Raw genomic sequence first — 20,369 nt, 5'->3', positions numbered from 1 at the left:
TCATGTGGTTTAAATCAGCTGACGTGTTCCTTCTCTGGCTCGAAATCTTGGCTCGGCCTGATACGACCAAGCACGTTACAAACATTGACATCTTCTTAAAAGCACACACAAGTTGTAGAAAGGCGATCCAGCTAGTACTCTTACACAAGACTCCTGTTTGTTTCTGAAAAGGTGGCGTTAAAAGCATTCGAGCTGTAGGCATGAATGTTTAAGCCACAGATGTGTGTCCTGTGCAAACGGCCCATTAAAAGATCACATCCATGAACTTCTTTGGATCTGATCTTGCTTTTAATCGCAGTCACTGAATTTTTTAAATAGGGTTACAGTAATTATGATCATTCTTTTCTTTTGTGTCTGACGCCCTTATAAATTAATTTTTGGAAGGTTTACTTTTTATATAAAATAACATGTCATGTGTTACTCATAATATAGCTCTGAAAATATCATAATTCCAGGTGCAGTGCTTCATATGAAATTTTATATAAAATTACCGTTTCATACTTTTTAAGGTAAATAAAATTTTGTCTGAAATGTTTTAATTCATTTACAAAATCTGATTGTCAAGCACAACAGTATTTTGGTCTAATAAATGTCAAAGATTTGGCAATTGTAATTTATAATTCTTTAAACATCTGCTTAATGTGTAATAAATGCATGACTGCAGCAACGTGCATCAGCATGATCCACTTATAATTAAATACGCCACTGAGTTAGTTCGAATTCGTAATTTTTGCCATTGGAGTCGAGGGTTTTTCACATCTCAGTTTAGTCCTGGTTGTTTAGATTTAATTTCAATTTGTGTTTTATTCGGAGAACAAAAACACTTTTCTGTTAACATCTTTAAACATTTTTCCATTATTATTTTCACGTTCGCATGTAAATTATATAAAGTTTCATTTTTTTCTGTGAATTTTTCTGTGAATTATATTCACCTGAACCACGCTTTGTGCATCATCTCATTTAACCAGTAAAATCCGTCATTTTAACCAGACTAGAGTTCAGTAATTAACCATGAGCTGAAGCGTGTCCAAAGTCAACAGTGGGATTCATACCTTCTGAGTATCACACCCTAAACTCTTGTTTTTGTAAATGTTCATTTCAGGCAGAAAAATTCATCTGTTAGTGATTACCCAACTGATTAATTAGTAATAACGTGCTTATCAAGCAGATCGTTTAGGAATAACACAGCAATCAAAGCGCCAAGCCGACCTCTAACCTGTTTTTATCTGCTCCCCGCTGTGGCTGGATGAGCACAGACAAACAAACCAACAGCAGGACTCGGGTCACACAGTAGAGCGTGATAGCACAGTGGGGTCACACAGGGACCATCACACACACACTCACACACACCGCTTTTCTGTTTTTCTGTCATGTTCTGACATTTTTGTGTGATTTGAACAACAAAACAAACAAAAAGTAAAATAAATTTTACCAAAACACTTCAACTTTACAGCACAACTTTTACTGTACTTATTGCCATATATTTAACCTTTAGATAACACATAAATACATACTGACGATCACCTAATATGTAAAGCTGATTTCCACAATCATCCATTTGAAGATTTATTTACAACTCTGAGTATTAAAAAAGAAGAAGACAATATGGGGTATTTCCAGAGTTTTCCAGCTGACCTCATCTCTTCTCACCTCAGTGCTAGACTTCAAGGAGGCAACAAAAATGTCCCAATACATGGATGAACACACACACGCTCAAACATATGCAGAGAGAGAAAACTCAGACAGGGAAGAAGACAAATGGAGATGTTTAATGAGTTTTTTTCTCGTCCCCCTCCGCCTCTCCTCTCAAGCACCGATTTACAGGGTAAAGTCGGTGAAAGTGCTGTATTTTAATTAATGAGGCGTGCATGTGAGAGATAATGTGTGTGTGCGTGCGTGCATGGGTGATTTATGGCAGTGTGTCGTGCCCTTTAGGCCAGTCTAAGTCATGAGTCAGGTCTAGTCTGGGTTGTCGGGCACGGATCTCTCTCAACAGAAGTCGGTGTGTTTGAGTGTTTCTTTGGGGTTTTTTTTTTTATAAAACTAAATTTATTCAAACTGAACTCGCAGTTTAACTGTGTGCATATTATGCCAGTGGTGAAAATAAGATTAATTGAATGGAGAATAAAGTCATAAATGAGGCTAATTCAAATTTTCTGTAACTTTATAAAAAAAAAAAACGAGTAAGGGAAGCTTAAGGTGTAACATTTAACATGTCTCATGTTTTATGTGTAGAAACAAAGAAAAACCCAGAAAATCTTCTTCACCTCCTTTTTTCACTGGTTTTATCATAACTTGAGTGATTTATTTTCATCTTTTAAAGCAGAGAAAATACATAAATACAACCCAAGTGCCCGAGCTGGTCCTCTAGATCATAGTCTGGCCTGCAACGTCCTAAAAAGTGGAAAAAATGAATAAATAATAATTGACATAATTATATTACTGAATCTCAAAATCTCAAAGTAGGATGATTGCAATGAGTCTGTACTGCTTTTTAACGTATGTGTGCAAAGCAAACTTTTCTCTCGCCTTACACTGATGCGTGAACATCTCTGCCCGGTGCTTCACATTTCATGACTTTGGCTGACTTTGATGGTCTTCATCATAAATGTTACCTTGATCTTTTCCTCTTTTAGTGATCTGTGCTGCAAGACTGTCAATAATAAAAGTATCAGCGTTGATGTTCATGAAAATGAGCATCATGTATGATCACCGTTTCGTTCAGTGATGCACTCACCTTTTGGTGGCATTTTTTAGTCTATATTCATTTTGCTTGTAGCAGGATATATGCTGAAATGGTCATTTATGAGGATTTTTTTATTAATCTTATTTCTTCATCGCAAAAACAAGAAAAAGGAATTTTTTTTAATATAGAAAATTCTTGTTTTTAATCATGTTGTGATAATCTTATGAGTTTATTATAAGTCGTTTGTTCTGCATGCGGCTCTTTGGTTACTTTACCTTTATTACCAGATTCACAAATGCAGCTATGCTGTTGTATTTAGTTTCATGTCATCGTGTTTCACTGTTATGGATTTCCGCCTGTTTTTATGTATTTATTTTTCTTTCTGTGTTGCAGGTTACAGCGCAGTTGCATTCGATGGAGCCGGTAATTATGGTCACACTCCTACACACCACAGCTCGCAGTTCTCCAACCACTCCTTCAAACATGAAGACGCTTTAACTCAGCAGAACACGATGGGTATGTGCGAGTGTGGCTTTCGGCGTGCCGACGCGCCCTGTGAATTCAGTCTCTCCTGATAAATGTCTCAGCATGTAAACAGGAGTTTTCTTCCTGAGATTCATTAATCAAAATTTTTTGTTTTTCTTAAGTAAGTTAATTTTATTCTAACTATTTATAGTGAAAATATTTAAAAACCTTTTAGGTTTTCTAAACCCCCCCCCACCCCCCCACCCCCATATGGTAAAAAAGTTTTTTGTTTGTTTTGGTGTCTTTTAGTCTTCTGAAATAAACAGACTTATATATATATACACATATATATATCTCCATTTGCAGGGAATTGCAAGGGAAAATTTAAATGACTCATAGTTGTTACACTTTCTGTTTTTTTTTTTATTAATCACAATTATAATTTTTACAAATAGTTTTGTTGCAAGCTTATACCAAAGCACATAGTTACATAGTTGCTGCAGGTCTTTTGCCTTTGTAGGACAACTGCTCAGATAACATTTGTGCAGATCCAAAAATGCATTATTTTTCCATCTTTCTCAAAACAACAATGCATCAGAGTCTCTGCCAGTTGGAACAAAAATAGACGTTTCAGTGCGTTTTAATTCTGTGTGAGTGCACAGCTGTGTGTATGGCAGCCCAAAGGCCCTCACCTAGGGAGTGTCTTGTCCCCTATTCTGGTCCCTCGGCCCTGACCTTGCATGTCGGAGGTATAAATCAGCCACATCCTGACTGACAAACCCCTTTCATCCACCCACTTCTGTCTTTAATCCCTCCCCTCTGTATGGTATTTGTAAATATTTAAATAGGGGTGTTTTGTGGACCCGTAGCTGTAAATTTTCAATGATTTTTACAGCAAAGATTACGCCGGGAATTAGAGTAGAGAGAGGGATTTTTCAGAAATGTCAAGGGAGCCGTTGACAGAGAGAGAAAGATCTTAACATTTGAAGAAATCTGGGGGAAAAGAGAGACCACAAAAGAAACACTGCTGAGGAATTTAACCTTCACATTATGTCTTTTTTGTTGTTGCAAAAGCCATATTTTTTTTAATGTATAACTACCCACATTATATACTGTATTGTGTATCTGTGTGGGCATTATAGGTGAGCAGCAGTATCCTGTACCTCCTCCTGTCTATGGGTGTCACACACCTTCAGATAGCTGTACGAGCAGCCAGGCTCTGCTTCTGAGGAATCCTTACAACAGGTAACACTCACATGCCTCATGCACTGCAGTGCGCACCCACCAAAATCATCAAATCTATTTTTACACCAAACTATCAGCAGCAATTAAATCTGGAAATACTTCAGAAACCATTGTTGATTGTTTTTGTGTTGCACTAAATTCAGTGAAAGGTAGCAGGATGCAGTTCTTAACAGGATGTTCACCTTCAGGACAGGTCTGCCTGCCATTGCAGTTTCCTTCTTTGCTTTTGTTCTGCTTCCTTTAGCAGCTTCTTGGTTGTTTCAGTTTTTGTGCACCCATTAGAGTATTTAAGTATTCCTCAAGTGATGTGAAAATCCTCAGTGTATGTATCGTCGTGACTTTGTGTGTAGATTAGTCCGTAAGTAACGGTGTTAGGACGTTCAGAAGGAAAGCATGGGCTGATTTACTGATTGTTTAAAATAAAGAAAGTCCTTTATGCTTATTCTGTGAGGATAATTGTCAGTGATTTACTGTCTACCTTTCTGGGGTTTTAATTGCTGTGAGACACTCTGGTGTTTCCTCTGAAGGACAGATGACGTCCAAGCAGAATTCGTCATAAAGTGCAGTTACATTGTGGCAAGACGCGAAAAGGCTGAGCTTCTTCCACACTGAGTCTTTCGTAAGATCCTCTGGTTCTAAACTTGCGACTGTTCTGACATCATTTTGCAACATTAGCGGGAGTTTTTGATTGAAACAGCGCAGGGCTTTGTGCTTTTATAATGCCTTGCAGAGTGATCTACATTAATCTTTACGATATGAATCAGCTCGTGTTGATACAGCGCTTACATTTAAGTTAAAACTGTTTGTTTCCATCCAATAAAAACGAAAATGAAGAAAATAAAGGAAATGTCTTCACTGACAGCAGACTGCTTCACATAAGGTTAAATCACATTAAGCCATTTTCCAAAAGCAGTGATTTGCTGCAGTAGATGAATGACTGGAACACTAGAAATATTTCCACTCAACAAGCCGCTGAGACGAACCGAAGCTATAAGCCTGTTTTCTTGTCATGAAACTCCACCGATGGTTGATGGCCAGTTTACCTTCTTTCATTGCTTTCCTAGTGGGCTTTGCAGCATTTAATGAAAGGACTTTTTAGCAACAGTGCGCAAGACTCGCTTTTCACTTTCGATTAGATGAGCTGTCCAGTGTGACGTCTAAAACATGACTGGTGCAGTGACTTTTTTACCCAGTAGTTCCTTGTGGGACCCTGACAGGTCTCAGCACACTGTAGTTTGACTTGGAAGTTTTGTATTTGTGATAGCCATGGTGACTGTGGTCACACCCATAATCAATTTGACAAAAGTACCAAGAGAAAAAAAGCTTTTTCCCCCCGTTATTTATGGGTGTCAGTAATAATGTTCTGTAGCTTCTCCTGACTCAGTCGAGTCTAAGTGAATATTGGTTGAAACTTGCTCTTATGTTCCAAGCAAAGACAGAAAATAAGAAACTTAACAGCTGGGGGAAAAACCAAGCTCTTCCATGATTATCTTGGTTATAGTGGTGAAGATGGAAAATGAGAAACGTGCTGCCAACATGTCGTGACAAAGCATGAGCACATTCTGAGTTTAGAGACCTTGTCTTCAACTATATGGATAAAAACACTGGGCCACCTACACTTTGCTGTGGCTGCTGCCATGAAGCTCCTGGTGCGCAGTGTTTGTACTGATGTCAATGCCAGAGGAGGTTTGAGCACCTCAGCGCTCAGTGACCGCACCCTGTAACGTTGACTGCTGTTCCCGTGGGTGCTAAACGCTTCACTTTGCAGTAATACTTATAATATTTAGGGGGAAGAAACTTCATAAACTGACTTGCTGCTACGCTCACTTCCTATTTCAGTACCACACTTGAATTCAGTGAGCTCTTTAGAACGACCCATTCATTCACAGTTGTTTGGCTGACTGCGAGGCCAGGTGTTTGATTTTATACAGCTGTGGCAATGGGACTGAAAATATCTGAATTCTAAGATTAGAAATTTTCTGTCCAATATCAATACTCTATTTGGTATGTTTTTACATACCAAGTGTGCAATTTTCTGCATGTACATATAGTGAGTCTGCTCCTCCACCAACAAGTATTTCACCTTCAGCCACACCCAAACTTAACCTTTAATCCCATCCTTTACTCCCTCACTCCACCCACATTCCAGAAATAAAAATATTGCCTAGTTTCTTAAAAATGTAGCCATTGTGCCCATTTTGTACCTGATAATTTACTGCAATTATTGTAAGTCGGATTAGTACAGAAAAACAAAACAAAAAAATGGATGTTAATGTAAATATTCCACAAGCCTTCACCACACAGAGCTACCTGTGCAGCTCTTTTACAGATGCATTTAAAAACTAGCGGCAATAAGCTTCCTCTGAGGTTAATACATGAACCATTTTTAGTAGGTATGTCTCCTGGCTGTGTGCTCGCTAAAGTTTTTCTTGTTCTGATTTCTAAATATAACATTCTTCACATGCCATTGCTTCAGTGTTCCCCATCGATGGACCAGCGTAATAAATTCTCTGTGAATATCACAGCAGGGAAAGTTGTGTGAGAGAGAGACGTATGGTCATAGGCTGTCCTCAGAATCTCCCTGTGAGGAAGTCTTAATCATAAACATAACTGATATCCACTCGAACGCGCTCTCATAGCTGGGAAGGCTCATATGAGTCAGTGGTCTAATCTCACAGCCTGGTACCAACAGGCCTGTATTTACTCTGCAGGCTGCTGGAACAACATGAAATAAAAACACGGGCCTTATTAATGCATACAGACAGGGGGCACTCTGGTTTTTATCAAAGTAAAAAAGAGTACAAGGTGTATGAAATCGCACACCATGTTCTGAACAGTTGCTGTAATCTTTGAGCTGCAAACAAATGCTCAGGCTCTTCTTGGACACACAGGAAATTTGGCAATTTGCACAGAATTCCAAACTTTTGTGTCCTCAGGAGTCATTTGACTTCTCACATGGAGTCGGTGCATGTGGAGGGGGTGGCAGTGGGCCACTCTTTGCATATTCAGTTATTCGGTTTGCTCAGGCAGATTTTGTTTTTTCATCTCACCGAAGCACGATTCACAGTTTGTCTGAACCATTTTCAGATATGTCTGGAAATCCCCTCCTTCTGACACCTTTGAAATACAAGCTCTTTTTGCACTCGTTACTTAAATGTTTATGGCAATTTGTATCTGTATAGCTTTTTGCAATACAATGTCTCATTAGGCAGATTTGTTGCACTGATAAGGGGCGACCGTGGCTCAGGGGGTTGGGAAGCATATCTGTAACCGGAAGGTCGCCGGTTCGATCCCTGGGCTCTCTGTCCTGGTCGTTGTGTCCTTGGGCAAGACACTTTACCCTACTGCCTACTGGTGTTGGCCAGAGGGGCCGATGGCGCGATATGGCAGCCTCGCTTCTGTCAGTCTGCCCCAGGGCAGCTGTGGCTACAACCGTAGGTGCCTCCACCAGTGTATGAATGTGAGAGTGAATGAATAGTGGCATTGTAAAGCGCTTTGGGTGCCTTGAAAAGCGCTATATAAATCCAATCCATTATTATTATAAGCCGATATGATTATTAGTGGGATGAATGGATGCTTTTAAAGTTACTGTTAGGTTTTTATGACTGTCCAGGTTTGACTGTTAGTTATGATGGTTAAAGAGGCTTGATATGCATTGAAAAGTAGTATAGTATTTATTTTATTGTCATTGTCAAGAACAATGAAATTGCGTTTGGGGCTTCCATACAACCCAAAAAAAGAAGAAAATAATAAATACCCCTTAAAACCCAAGTGTACATATTTAACCCAGTGTGACTCCAATGCAATAAGACAATCCTTAGCAATAATGTTCGTAGAAATTCAGACAAAGACCTGAGAAACATGACAAAATACAACAATGCACCCATTCAATATTATTGTACTGTGAGATATGATATCAGATATGATAGTTATCTATTTAAGAAAGAGGGGGGGGGGGGGGCAGGAGGGGGAAGAGAATAAAGATATGATGCACCAATGCAGACCAGTTCATTGCTATTAAGAAGTTGGATATGGTTACTGCCATTGTTGCGAAGACAGCATGAGTGGATGTTTTGTTGAGTGCTTCATGCTGAGTTCCACTGACATCCACTTCACTGAGATGGAGGCAACATTTCAACAGTTCAGTTCTATGTTGTTCAAACTGCGATCACCTTTATTAATTTACCCCTTCAGATCATTTTATCTTCTTGGATGCATTTGTTTTCTACTTTTCAACATAAAACCTAGATTCCCAGTCACTTCAGTTTATTATTTTAGCCTAGACAAATCAGCCAAAGTGTCTGTATTGTGTCGGAAGTGGGAAAAAGTTGGATTTGTACATCCCTATCCAAAAAGCCTGCCTACATAGTTATTATCAAAATTATAGATATTTGGTAATTGTGCTGTTTTTGATCCTCTGTGGCACTTCTTGAGATAAATTCTCTGTTTGTTTATTCTGAAGAAAAGATAAATTCTTTTGTAGGTTAACTGTGAAGTGGAGGGTTTTTCCAGGAAACACCTGCTGTAACACACGCTGGGTGTTACGGCAACAACAAAAAAAAGGGGGAGGGGACCGATAATGGTCATAAAATAGATGGTCAGCAATGGATCCAGTGAGAGAAGAAAAGCAGACATATTTATTTGAAAATGTCATGGATAGCTGCTTTAAATCTTGCTCTGAACCTCCATCCCAGCAGTATTTCAGCAGATATACCATTTGGCCCAGCTGGCCGTGTGCCCCTGTTGTACTGTAAAATAATAGCTGTGTAACGAGCAGGGTACCAGGCACCACATCTACCCCATCCACACTGCTATGTGCCTGCAGGTGGTGTAATAGAGGGACTGTGGTGTTAGGGGTGAGAGCTATAAATCCATTGTGTGTGTGTGTGTGTGTGTGCACGTGAGGTATTTAAACGCATGGCAGCTCTGAATAATGATTCTCGAGTCTGCCGTGTTTAATGAAAGATGGCCGTAATGAGATAATTTGGCTCTCTTGGTGTCCGAGGAACATTTTTTAATCTCAGCTCCACCTGTGACTGTGTGGGTGTTTGTGTGTGTTGGCATTTTTCATTAGCGTGCTTCTACAGCGGACGACAAAAGCGAGTGAATACACACACACATACACCCAACCGTGTCCTGGTGCTTGACAGTCCACTGCACAGCTCATGAGCTTTTCTTCTACATTTTTTCTTTCCTCCACAGCGGTGAAAATTTATATCAAATGACCTCTCAGTTGGAGTGTGTGGCATGGAACCCTGTCAATACACTGGCATCCACCATAAAGAGGTAGGAACTCATCCATCGCTCTCTTTAAGCAGCAGGAGTCTGTCAGGTTTGGGCTGAATAGGACAGTGGGTCATGTGAAGGGAAGATTAGGTCGAAGAGAGTGAGCAGACTCATTATTTTTGGAACAGCAGCGGCAGTTTTCAGCGCTGAAAGAACATCTTTAGTCTTTCCCACCTGCTGCGTCGCTGTGATGTAGAGTTTGAACAAGCCGGTAAAACACACGCTTCAATTTGGTTTTTAAGGTTTGAGGTACTGCTGCATGGACGGCAAGACACTGGGTTCAAACTCATGTGCTCATTTGTTTTATCTTAGCATGTAAACAACGCAGCAACCACTTTCTCTGTGATTTAGAAGGACGCCAGTTTTGTAGGACGTTTGTTTAAATAGCATAAGTTCCTACAACATACACCAGCCTTACTTAATTCAAATGCTACATCTATTCTTCCTGTTACCAGAGACATTATAAAAGCGAGATGTGCCATTAAATAGGATTTGCTATCAAATTTTTAAGCAGTTTTCAAATTTAACTGGTGATTCTGTTCATGCTGCTGTCAGGTCCCAGTGCCTGGAGGTTTTATCAGTATGACAGCAGAATGGCAAGACCCGCTTCTGTCAGGACTTTGCCTTTGTTATTACTAATATAAATAGCAGGAATAGTTACTTTTTGCTATACTATAACTTATAGTACTAGAAGTATTGTTCCAAATGGAAGTGCATCTACTACTGAGCAGGTAAGAACATTCATTTAAACCACTGATCAGCCACAGCATTAAAGCCGGTGAGCAACATTGATCATCTCATATCACTTATTAGTCAATTGATCGCCGTCTGTTCTTTGCCTAACTCAGCAACCATTGATCTGATCACTGTACTTCAGACTGGTGCTCTTTTTCAGTGGGGGTTGTCTGTGTTGCAGATCAAAATATTCAAAAGCATTGTTGCCTTGACATTAATACAGATGTTACCCTGTGGTAGCCCCCCCCCCCCCCGCGACCCTGATAAGCAGAAGAGAATGGATGCATATTTAGAGAAGATGATTGTTGGCTGATTGTTGTTTAGAGGTTAGATCTGTTTTAGTTGGTTACACACAGATGTTTAGGCACATGTCTGTTTAAAGCCATTCCACCATTTGTTAGTTTGCTTCACTGACAGCCATGCTCAGCATACTGTAATGGGTACTTTTTATTGCAACTGCTCTGTTTTTTGACTCGCTCATGCTAGTGCACTGTGATAAACTTTACAGCCACTGAGTGTTTGATAAATGAGAATAATCTTACAGAACCTTGAAACAAAACACAAGCATAGCTTTAAAGGTCAAACATGGGTTTTAATTCCTAAAAGGATGTAGGAACAATAAATATAGATCAATTTATTATTGTAGGGTCTTTAACTTACAGTACAAAGACCTTGAAGCAACTGTTGTTGTGATTTGGTGTTATATAAATAAAATTCAATTGATTTAAATTAAGTTTTTGAAAGCAGTGTAACTTAAGAATGCCTTAGAAGTGTTTTCAGTGCGGTTTACCAGCCAAAAAGATAATTAACAGAAATACTGTTAATGTCAAAGTACGGATATAGTGAAAGACGTCTATATTAGCAAATGTTTGCTCCTAAATTTTACATGCTGATAATTTTTGCAAAGTTGTAAAACCAGTGGGGTTTTGGCGCCAGCGCTTGTCTTTGTTCTCATCCTGGGTCGAGTATCTATCACATTTTCCCACGGCTTCTTATATTCCTGTCTGCCAGACACCAATTAGAAACCATGCAGAAATAATCACTGAAGTGTCAGCATTGTTCAGACGATCTTAAAAGCACCGAAAAGCATGCGCTGTGCTGTATGTCACTGTGACCTGCATAGCTTACTGCTGGTCAGCATCTGTGTCGACTCACAAATAGCTTTCTGCTCCGAGCCAAGAGGCATTCATCTTGGTTAACAGATGAATGTGTGTGTGTGTGTGTAATAGAGATTTGTATATGGATAAAGGTGTGGTACTGTGTGGTACTGCTGTTTTGTGAGAGCAGTGTGGGTGTGTATGTATGTGTGGTGGGCTCTTTAAAGCCGGTATTAATGTGGTTTTATTCACTTAAATAAACTTTTGAAATAGAAAATATTTCATTTTGCCTGTGGCTTCATGCTAGCTGAGTGATTTTTACTGTTTCAGAGGGCTGTCTCTGACTTTGTGGCATCTGTGATGGACAGCAGGAGAAATGAAGGGTTGAGGAGTGATGAGGATGATGAGGAAGAGAAAGGAAAGCAGAAAGAAGGGGAGGAGCAGGATTTGAGGAAGTGGAAGTGTAGGGGAGCTGAGCTGAGACAGGAAGTACAGATTCCTCCCTTCCTATTATTTCGATTTGGAAACTAAACACTAAAACGATAAAGTGCACATCAGCTGTTTGCTCAGTGTGAAAGAGTGAAGGCTGGAGAAGACCTGCAGTAGTGCCAGAGACATTCTGTAGAAATATGAGACCACGTATTTCAAATGTGGTTCAGCAACTCTGATTATTTGCCATTACACTCTCTCAGTATCATAAAGCACTGATGTGTGGTGTTATTATTAGTTTTATTGTTTTAGCACATCATAGCAAATCATTAGTTCCCGTCATAGATGTGTTTTCAGTTTTTTGCATTCAAACATCACACCTGATCGAGAGTGACACAGTGGTTGCACGTGTTGGAAGATCTCCTTCATGGTTCTGCAGATGAGCGTGTGCACTAACGTCTGCTCAACCTACAACCATGAAGGAGGAAGAATTTGAATAGCTGACCCTCTTTAGACTTTGCAACACTTTTTTGGATCAAAGTGATTAGAAATGATAAACAAGAGTCCTTGCAGGAGTTTCTGACACTCACTAACAACTCCGTATGGAAATGTGGAAGCACGTCGTCACTCATCGTTCATAATGTGATCAATCTGAAATTCATCACAGATCAAACTTCAAAGTTGTGCCTGAAGTTGTAGCTCTTACCAGCTATTGCTATAACTATATAACCTGTTTGAAAGTTGCCTTAAATGTGAGTATTTTATTCAAGAAATGCATTTGTTTTCTTTTTCCTGACATGAAAAGTTTGCACAGATATGTGCTGCAAAAAATGAAGCTGGAGCTACCGGTTGGTGAGATTGCATTAGCCCAAAAACTGCTAGTCTGCTCATTTCTGACTCTTTTCTGCAGAAACACTGTAGGGTAACAACACTATTTTTTATATACCTTTTATTTGTTACAGTATTATTTCTCTCTGCTTTCAGTCTTTTTGCTGTGACCTTGATATTTTGAGCAAATATAACGCTGTTTTCTCAGATTCCTCCTGCATCTCCTCATTAGACACATTACAGGTCTTTAGCATCCGTGGTTTGTTGCTCTAGCTGCAGATATATAAGATGAGACATCCTTTATTTAACTTATATTTGAGACATTCTTGCTGCCAAGAGGTAACCATCCCTACAGAGTCTGCCTCGTGAGCTTGACAGGATGACATGAGTTGCAGGTTTGTGATCCATGATTTCTGTCCCACCAGGACATTTGTGTTTTGCATTCTGTTCTCCATTTTTAACTCGCGGATTTTGTTTTTGCTTCACCTTGCTACTTAGATTTGGGCTCTGAAAAAGTACATGTGGCAGTTAGGAAGGTATTCTGGTTTTGACACACATGATACCGATACCCTAGCCTGATGCTTCAAGGGTGAACACCAAAGGATAGCTTGTAAGTACATTCGCCATGACAAGATGAAGTTAATGGACAGCCTTGTCTTATTTTGCCTTTTGAAGGACCTCGTAGTGTTTTCTGGTTTTACACTCTTAACAGAACTACATATTTTCAAACAACTCTTCATTACACAGTTATATCTTTTATATTGTCAGATGTCATCTCCTTCTGTTTTACGTCTGTGTGATGTAAAATGCCACAAACGTCTGCGGTCACATCCACAGCTGTCCAGCCTCACAGCGAGGTGGTTGTCAGAGGACTGACTGACTTGGGTCTCTCATTATGTAAAGTACATCACCCACTATTACTAATCGCATAGACATAAAGATGAATGAATAAGGAGCAGCAAAGGAGCTTGCAGTGCAATGTAAAGTCAGTTGCAGTGACTGTCTTCCTGTCTTTGGGATAATCGAGGCAGACAAAGAGCACCTTATACGCGCTCGGCTGTACGGTGTGCATTTTCCACTGCAGCGGCACAGGATGCAAACTCCCATCCTCCTCGTTTGGTTAGACAGACTGAAATATAACACATTTCATAGACAAGAGCTTTCTGTGTCTCTGGGTGTTATGATAAGAAGATATGAGAGGCAGCTGTGTCAAACAGAGCAGGTTTTGTTCTGCCCTTTAAGTCATGTGAAATACGTGACTGGAAGAGTTTCTGTAGCAGCTGCTTGATTATTTTCCTTGATCAACTGTAAAATATTAACCGTTTAAAGCCTGAACCATGAAATTACTGCTAGAAAATTCAATTTTGTTAAAAAAAATCGAGTGTTTATTGAATCTTCTGACAATTAAAACAACAAACTAGATATTCATTTGCATATGTGTTTTAATTTGTGTCATATTTGCTACATATGGCATTTCTTTTGCAATTTATTACTTAGAAATATATTATATATATTAGATTTTTTTGGTGGGGAAAAAACACACTGATGATGTAGAAGCCTGAAAAACTCACAAAAACTATTTGTATCTAATATGATATGCTAGGTGTTAATGGGTTAATCTTAATTTATATAATAATAATAGTCTCTTTAGAGAAATAGTTTAGCATTTAATGCGCTCATTTTTCTGAAGTGTGTTTGCCATCTAAGTTAAGTTTAGTTGCAAGTATATTCTTTGATTATATCATTTCAGATGTGACACTTCCATGTAGTGAAGCTGATTTTGTATGAGGCAAAAACTTTGTGTTTTTGGCCAAATATTTTCCCCAAAAAGCAGAGGCCTGTGCACAAACGAGGAAATCAGCACCATACATCACCACTGGTGACATCAGTACAGTGGACTCTGTGTTTTGTATTATGGGCTCTCAGTGACAGGGTAATAATGTTACCAGCCAACACAGAGATTTGCGTGCTATTGCATTTTTAAAATCTGGTGTGTGTACACTTCACATTCATCTTGGACTCTCTGACTTCACTCTGAAGAGGTTTTGAGCTTCTACCGTCATTTAGTAGCACGGTATACTGCAGCACGGTGGACACTTGATTTTTGGAGCCAACTTTTCGGGAGTAATGAAATAGTGCTCCTTATGCTTTTACGGTATATTAGTATTATATTAATAATAAAAATAAAGCTGTCATTTATTTTGAAATGTCCAAAATAGGCATTAATTTAACACAACGACACCGCTTGACTCTGTGCCACAGTCTGAGTCATTCTGCGATCACGCCATTTCTAAATGAACTCGATTGTATAAAAAACAGCTTCCATGCCGGACACCACATATACCAGTATGTTTACTGTACCAATGCCAGCCAGTTTAGCTACATGGGAGCTGATTGAATTGACTGGAAGACGACTTTATCAGATGTCAGATGTCTTCTCCGGTCTTTAAAAAGACTCTTTACATCTAAACTTGGTTAAAAAGAACGGTCTTCCTCTCCAGCACCTCTGCATGGTCCTTATTTGACCAGCAAATCCAAATCCAGAGCTTTCTTCCTTTGCAACAGGGATGCAACTAACCGCTGTCTGTCCTGCCGCTCTGTTTGAGAACAGTAAGTTTTGATTTTCTGGATCCTTGTGCTAATAAGCACACCATGCACTGAAACCCCAGGAAAAAAGGGTTATATGTATAAGCATATGTAAATGACATGGACATGTTTATTCCCAAAGAGAACAATAAAACACCAAATATACTTGCATTTGCATTTTGGAAACTGTCTGGTGAGGTGTGATGCAGACGAATATCTAAGATCAAACGTGTGGCCATGACAGACCTTCAGAAATCACATCTCACAGACGTCTGGTACTTGGTGGGTTTAGAGACCACAACAGCAGCAGCTAATAAAACGGTCTGTTTCTCTATCTGTGTTTGCAGCCACGCAGCCAGTTATGACAGTGACCCCAGCACCCCGATGGTATACAGCTGCAGCACGCAGTACCGCATACACACACATGGAGTCTTCAGGGGATTACAGGTAGGAACCCACATTACTGCTTCTCCTGCATGCGCCTAACTCTTTGTCAAGAGGTCACCCTGAGGTCATGTGTTAAGATCAGAGTGTAGCCACATGCTTGACAATACTGAAAAACACCTGAGGTCACTTTGATAAACGGAAGAGCAAAAACAGACGATTGAGCCAGAGCGTATTTTTCTAATGGGTGGAATGAAGAAGATGAGTGGTGGAGAGTCTGATGCAATGAACAGGCTACGTGAAGAGGACTGATATGCAGCAGAGCACAGATTTACAAACCCATACACACAAATACCTGCGCGTACACACACACACACACACACACACACACACACACACACACACACACACACACATTCAGGGGCTCTTATAAGGCGACTTTAAAAGTCAAGAGGAATCTTTTTCCACAAATCCATTAGCAGTGGAGAAACACACACTCAGGGTTACGCTGGGTAACGATGCAGTTTCCATGCAGGGATCAGCATGTTAATAAATCATTAGATTTTAATTATTGTCTGTCAGCTGCTCTAAAGGACAGGGAGCAGGAGATTCTCCAGACCTGCTCTTAGTCCACAACAGGACTTTTTGAGATCTTTCTTTCTGGGGCCTGCTTCATTACTCACTCTGTTCCTTTTCCTTCTCTGAGATCTTGCTCGGTACAAAAGAATAAACAATATCTCACTCCTGTTCCTTTTTAAAGTATAATTTAAGAGCTGCTAAAAAGTGAGATAACAGATTGAGCAGCAAAATGATGCTTTGCTCCATATTTTTATTACAGGGATTACACTAATTCCCAGTCACTGCCAAAGGAAATACAGATGACAGCCGTGGAATTTCACTCTTCATTAATATTACCTCATGGCCTGCAGTCATTATTACACAGAGTGTTAAAAACTGAAGCCTCTGATCAGCTAACTATAACACTTTAGTCTCACAAAGTCGTTGTTGTTGGTCTCACATTAAATCAGCTAAACAGACCTTCAGCAAACACGTTACTTCTTAGATCTGGGTTATTTCGTATGGAGGCCCAGTGTGGTCAAAATTAATTAAACGGATATGTCATTTTAGATCACATTTTTTAAAGTAATATACATGACTTAAATGGTAGAAAGACACCTAGAATAATAATATTTAATTATCAATATTTGAAGAAAATAGTTTTTTTATGCTGATATTTGTGTATTTTTTTCATGCTCTTCTATTGCATAAAAGTTTTTCTTGACAGTTTACCTTTTAATCAGCCATGTCCTCTACATCTCTGAAGATTTAACAATATCTCCCCAATGTAAGCAGGTAACTCCTTTGAGCCACAGCAAAAACGTTTACCAAAGTTAATGAGGCTACTGCTGTAAATAAACCCACTGCACAGACAGCTTAAACTGTCTAGCTGTGTAACTCGCTATGCAGGGTTGTGAGACTAAATTATAACCCGAAATAAAAATGAAGAATCAGATCTGTAATTCTTAATCCTAAATGTTCATCATCTCAGTGCAGAATCATAAAATGCTGTCAGATTTCATCGAACAAATGTATTTAGTGCTGTATGTTTAACCATATACATATTTTTTAAAGCATTTATCCAATATTAAACGCATCAGGACTCCCTACATTAACACATAATAAACTATCAGTGCAAAGAGTTTGTATTGTGTGTCACACACTGTGGATTCTGATCAGTTTACAGCTCATGGTTGCCTCGATGTTCACATGGGCACGGTAGGTGACTCTTAACAGCTCTAATGTTAACAGTTCTAATTAGAACAGGGCTGACCTCTTAATCGCTGGTCATTATGCTAAACGCTGAGGAAATGAAGAGCAGATGCTGCAAACAGGGGAGGAGGAGGAGAGATGGGAGGCAGTGTGGAGGGAAAGAGGGAGAAAAGAGAAAGTGATAAAGGGAAGAATGAGGTGGAGGGGTGTAAAGTGGAAACAGAAGACGGACGGCTAAAGGAAACATGAAGAGTGTGTACTACCGTGTCAATGTAGATTAAATAACCAGCAGGTGAAATGAAACGCCAAGACGTCTGGTAGTGTAAATAAATGTAAACACTGAATTTGTCCCTTTGGTCACGTGTGTTTTCCTGTTTTCTCCTCCGGCTGTGAGCGATGCAGTGGGGGGCACTGTTAGGGGGTCGGTCTAAAAAGCGTGACTAACTGCTCCCTTTGGGCTGCACTCAGCCTGGGGTCATTTTACTGCTAATTCCCATCTAATGAATATATGACCATTTCATCATAATGAACCCCAACATGGAGATCTCATGCACTCATTTACATGCAGGACAGATTTAATTGCCTGTTTTCTAAATGTAATTTAGAAAACAGGCAATTTTTTTTTGTTGCTTCGGCTATTGATGTCCTGGGAGAGTTTTTGTTAATTCTGCATTGAGCAGTTTAGCTTTAAATATGTGTGTGTGTGTGTGTGTGTGTGTGTGTGTGTGTGTGTGTGTGTGTGTGTGTGGGTGGGTGGGTGCAGGACGTGCGTCGGGTGCCCAGCATCGCTCCAGCCATCATGCGGTCAGAAAGCAGCGAGAAGCGCCCGTTCATGTGCGCCTACCCAGGATGCAACAAGCGCTACTTCAAGCTCTCCCATCTGCAGATGCACAGCCGCAAACACACAGGTGAAGACGCACGCTCTGCTGACACATTCATCACATGACTGCCGACAGCAGCGGCGTTCTGCACACATTTCCCAGCAGTGCTGTTAACTTCAATAAAGGCTTTCTACTTCGCTTACGTTTTTTGAGCTTCAGGAGGACAAACTTCTTCAAATGAAGTTTCCATCGGCTCTGATTTCCGTGTCTCCTCTTGCCAGGAAATATTTCCTGTTTGGTGAAATATAGAGAAAGAGATTTTCAGTTGGGTCTGTTGCACAGAAAAGAACCTTTCACTGTGGTGATTTTATTTTCAATGACTCAAAAGTCAAAAACAAAGCCAAACGTGCATGCACTAACAGATGTGAGCCCTTCAGATTTTACATATAATCTCTAAATTACCTAAAACTTTAGAACATGTCACTGTGCATACTCTCAGAATAGCACTAGTTAAAAATAATCAGTGTTATTCTGAGTATATGCTTTTTTGTTATTATAAACAATAAAACAGCCATAATGAGACCATTAATCTCTTCAATACTATTCATTATTATTATTTATTTATTTATTTTTACAAAGTGTGTTTGAAAATGTATTAAAAAAAATGTTGTCCACAACTTACCCTGATATAAATCTTAAAAGCTTTGGTTTTTGTGTTGTGGTTACCTTTGCACACACATTTTATAGCTTAAATAATTATTTTGTTAATTACCCATTAATACATTTTTTAATCGTGTTCTTACTTACTCATTTAGTCTGTTGGATTTCAGGAAATACCCAGAGCCCAAGGTGATCTTTATATGCTGTATATAGTCGGGTCAAAAGTTTGATCAGAACCAGCAAATTTATTCCTTAATTCTTTCCCCTCAATTTCATCTGATCCTGATTTTTTTATTTATCAAGTTATTGACTCTTTTATTGGTTTCTTTTGTTGTTTATTTGCTTGTTTGTTTAATTGCTTATGTGGTTAAATACTGTTGTTCTGCTTTCATGTCAGGCAGCTGCCTGGATCTTTTGCTGCTACCTCTCATTCATTCAGTGTGACTGAACAGTGACTGCGACTATGCAAAATCATATTTTGAGCAACGCGTTTTAATTGGATTGTATTTTTTTTTTTTGAAAAATATGTTTATAAGTGATCTTTGGTAATATGAGTGTTGGTGTTCCTGCATGACTGATCACGTTGCAACAATCAGGTTCAAAGCTGCTGCACAATGTTCTGGACGGGCTGATAAACTGGCCTGTTGGTTTCATCTGTACAGATCCTGCTTTTTTCCATCACTGCAAGAGTGACCAGCTGTGAGTATGTGATAAAATAAGTTGAAAGGATGTCTAAATTAATCCTCTGTGTTCTTTTTCTTGTCTCTGTCCAGGGGAGAAACCCTACCAGTGTGAGTTCACAGACTGTGGCCGCAGATTTTCGCGCTCTGACCAGCTTAAAAGACACCAGAGGAGGCACACAGGTTTGACCGGTTTTACTCCCGCGGGCTGTCTGACTTCATTTTTTATTTCTTCCTGGCCTTTTGCTCTCTCCCTCTCTCTTCTCGCTCTCCTCTGCTTTTTGCATGACAGCTTTGTTTTTGTTTTGTTTATTTTTAAAGACAGTGCCGTCTTTAAAGTTTTGTGTTCATTGGTGCACTGTACTGAACTCACTTCAGATGAAGTTGCTAAATGCTGGCCAAACTTTGGAATGGCTTCTCTGCAAGCCTTTGCTCTACTGTATTTCTCTATCTCCCTCTGTGTGTGTGTGTGTGTGTGTGATGTTGAATGTGTGTTTTCCGTATGTGTTTATGTGAACTCGTGCTGAATGCGTGTGCATGCTTACTGTACATGTGTTTAGGAGTAAAACCGTTCCAATGCGAGACGTGTCAGAGAAAGTTCTCTCGGTCTGACCACCTTAAGACACACACACGGACTCATACAGGTAAAACAAGTGCGTAAACTTTTATTTTTTCATTTCTTCTTCATCCATTTAAT

At 39.5% G+C, this 20,369-nt stretch overlaps 1 protein-coding gene across 7 annotated transcripts in view; it reads left to right on the top strand.

The window, feature by feature from the left end:
- Positions 1-20,369, top strand: part of wt1a (WT1 transcription factor a) — a 29,394-nt gene that overhangs the window by 1,343 nt on the left and 7,682 nt on the right. The window contains exons 2-8 of one of the 7 annotated variants that reach the window (XM_085280681.1): positions 3,080-3,202; positions 4,294-4,396; positions 9,599-9,682; positions 15,705-15,804; positions 18,275-18,419; positions 19,766-19,855; positions 20,233-20,316. In XM_085280681.1, the coding sequence (XP_085136807.1) occupies positions 3,080-3,202; positions 4,294-4,396; positions 9,599-9,682; positions 15,705-15,804; positions 18,275-18,419; positions 19,766-19,855; positions 20,233-20,316 (729 nt within the window). Of the gene's footprint in view, positions 1-3,079; positions 3,203-4,293; positions 4,397-9,598; positions 9,683-15,704; positions 15,805-18,274; positions 18,420-19,765; positions 20,326-20,369 lie in introns of all 7 variants that reach the window. The other 6 variants (XM_085280680.1, XR_014893127.1, XR_014893126.1 and 3 more) reach the window with 6 other exon arrangements.

This window comes from Mchenga conophoros, linkage group LG7, assembly GCF_057382185.1.
Source record: "Mchenga conophoros isolate Kocher_MC1m ecotype Shallow Benthic linkage group LG7, M_conophoros_male_GT1.1, whole genome shotgun sequence".
Lineage (NCBI taxonomy): Eukaryota > Metazoa > Chordata > Actinopteri > Cichliformes > Cichlidae > Mchenga > Mchenga conophoros.
The sequence above is the reverse complement of the archived record's forward strand: the minus strand, read 5'-3'. Positions and strand labels throughout refer to the sequence as shown.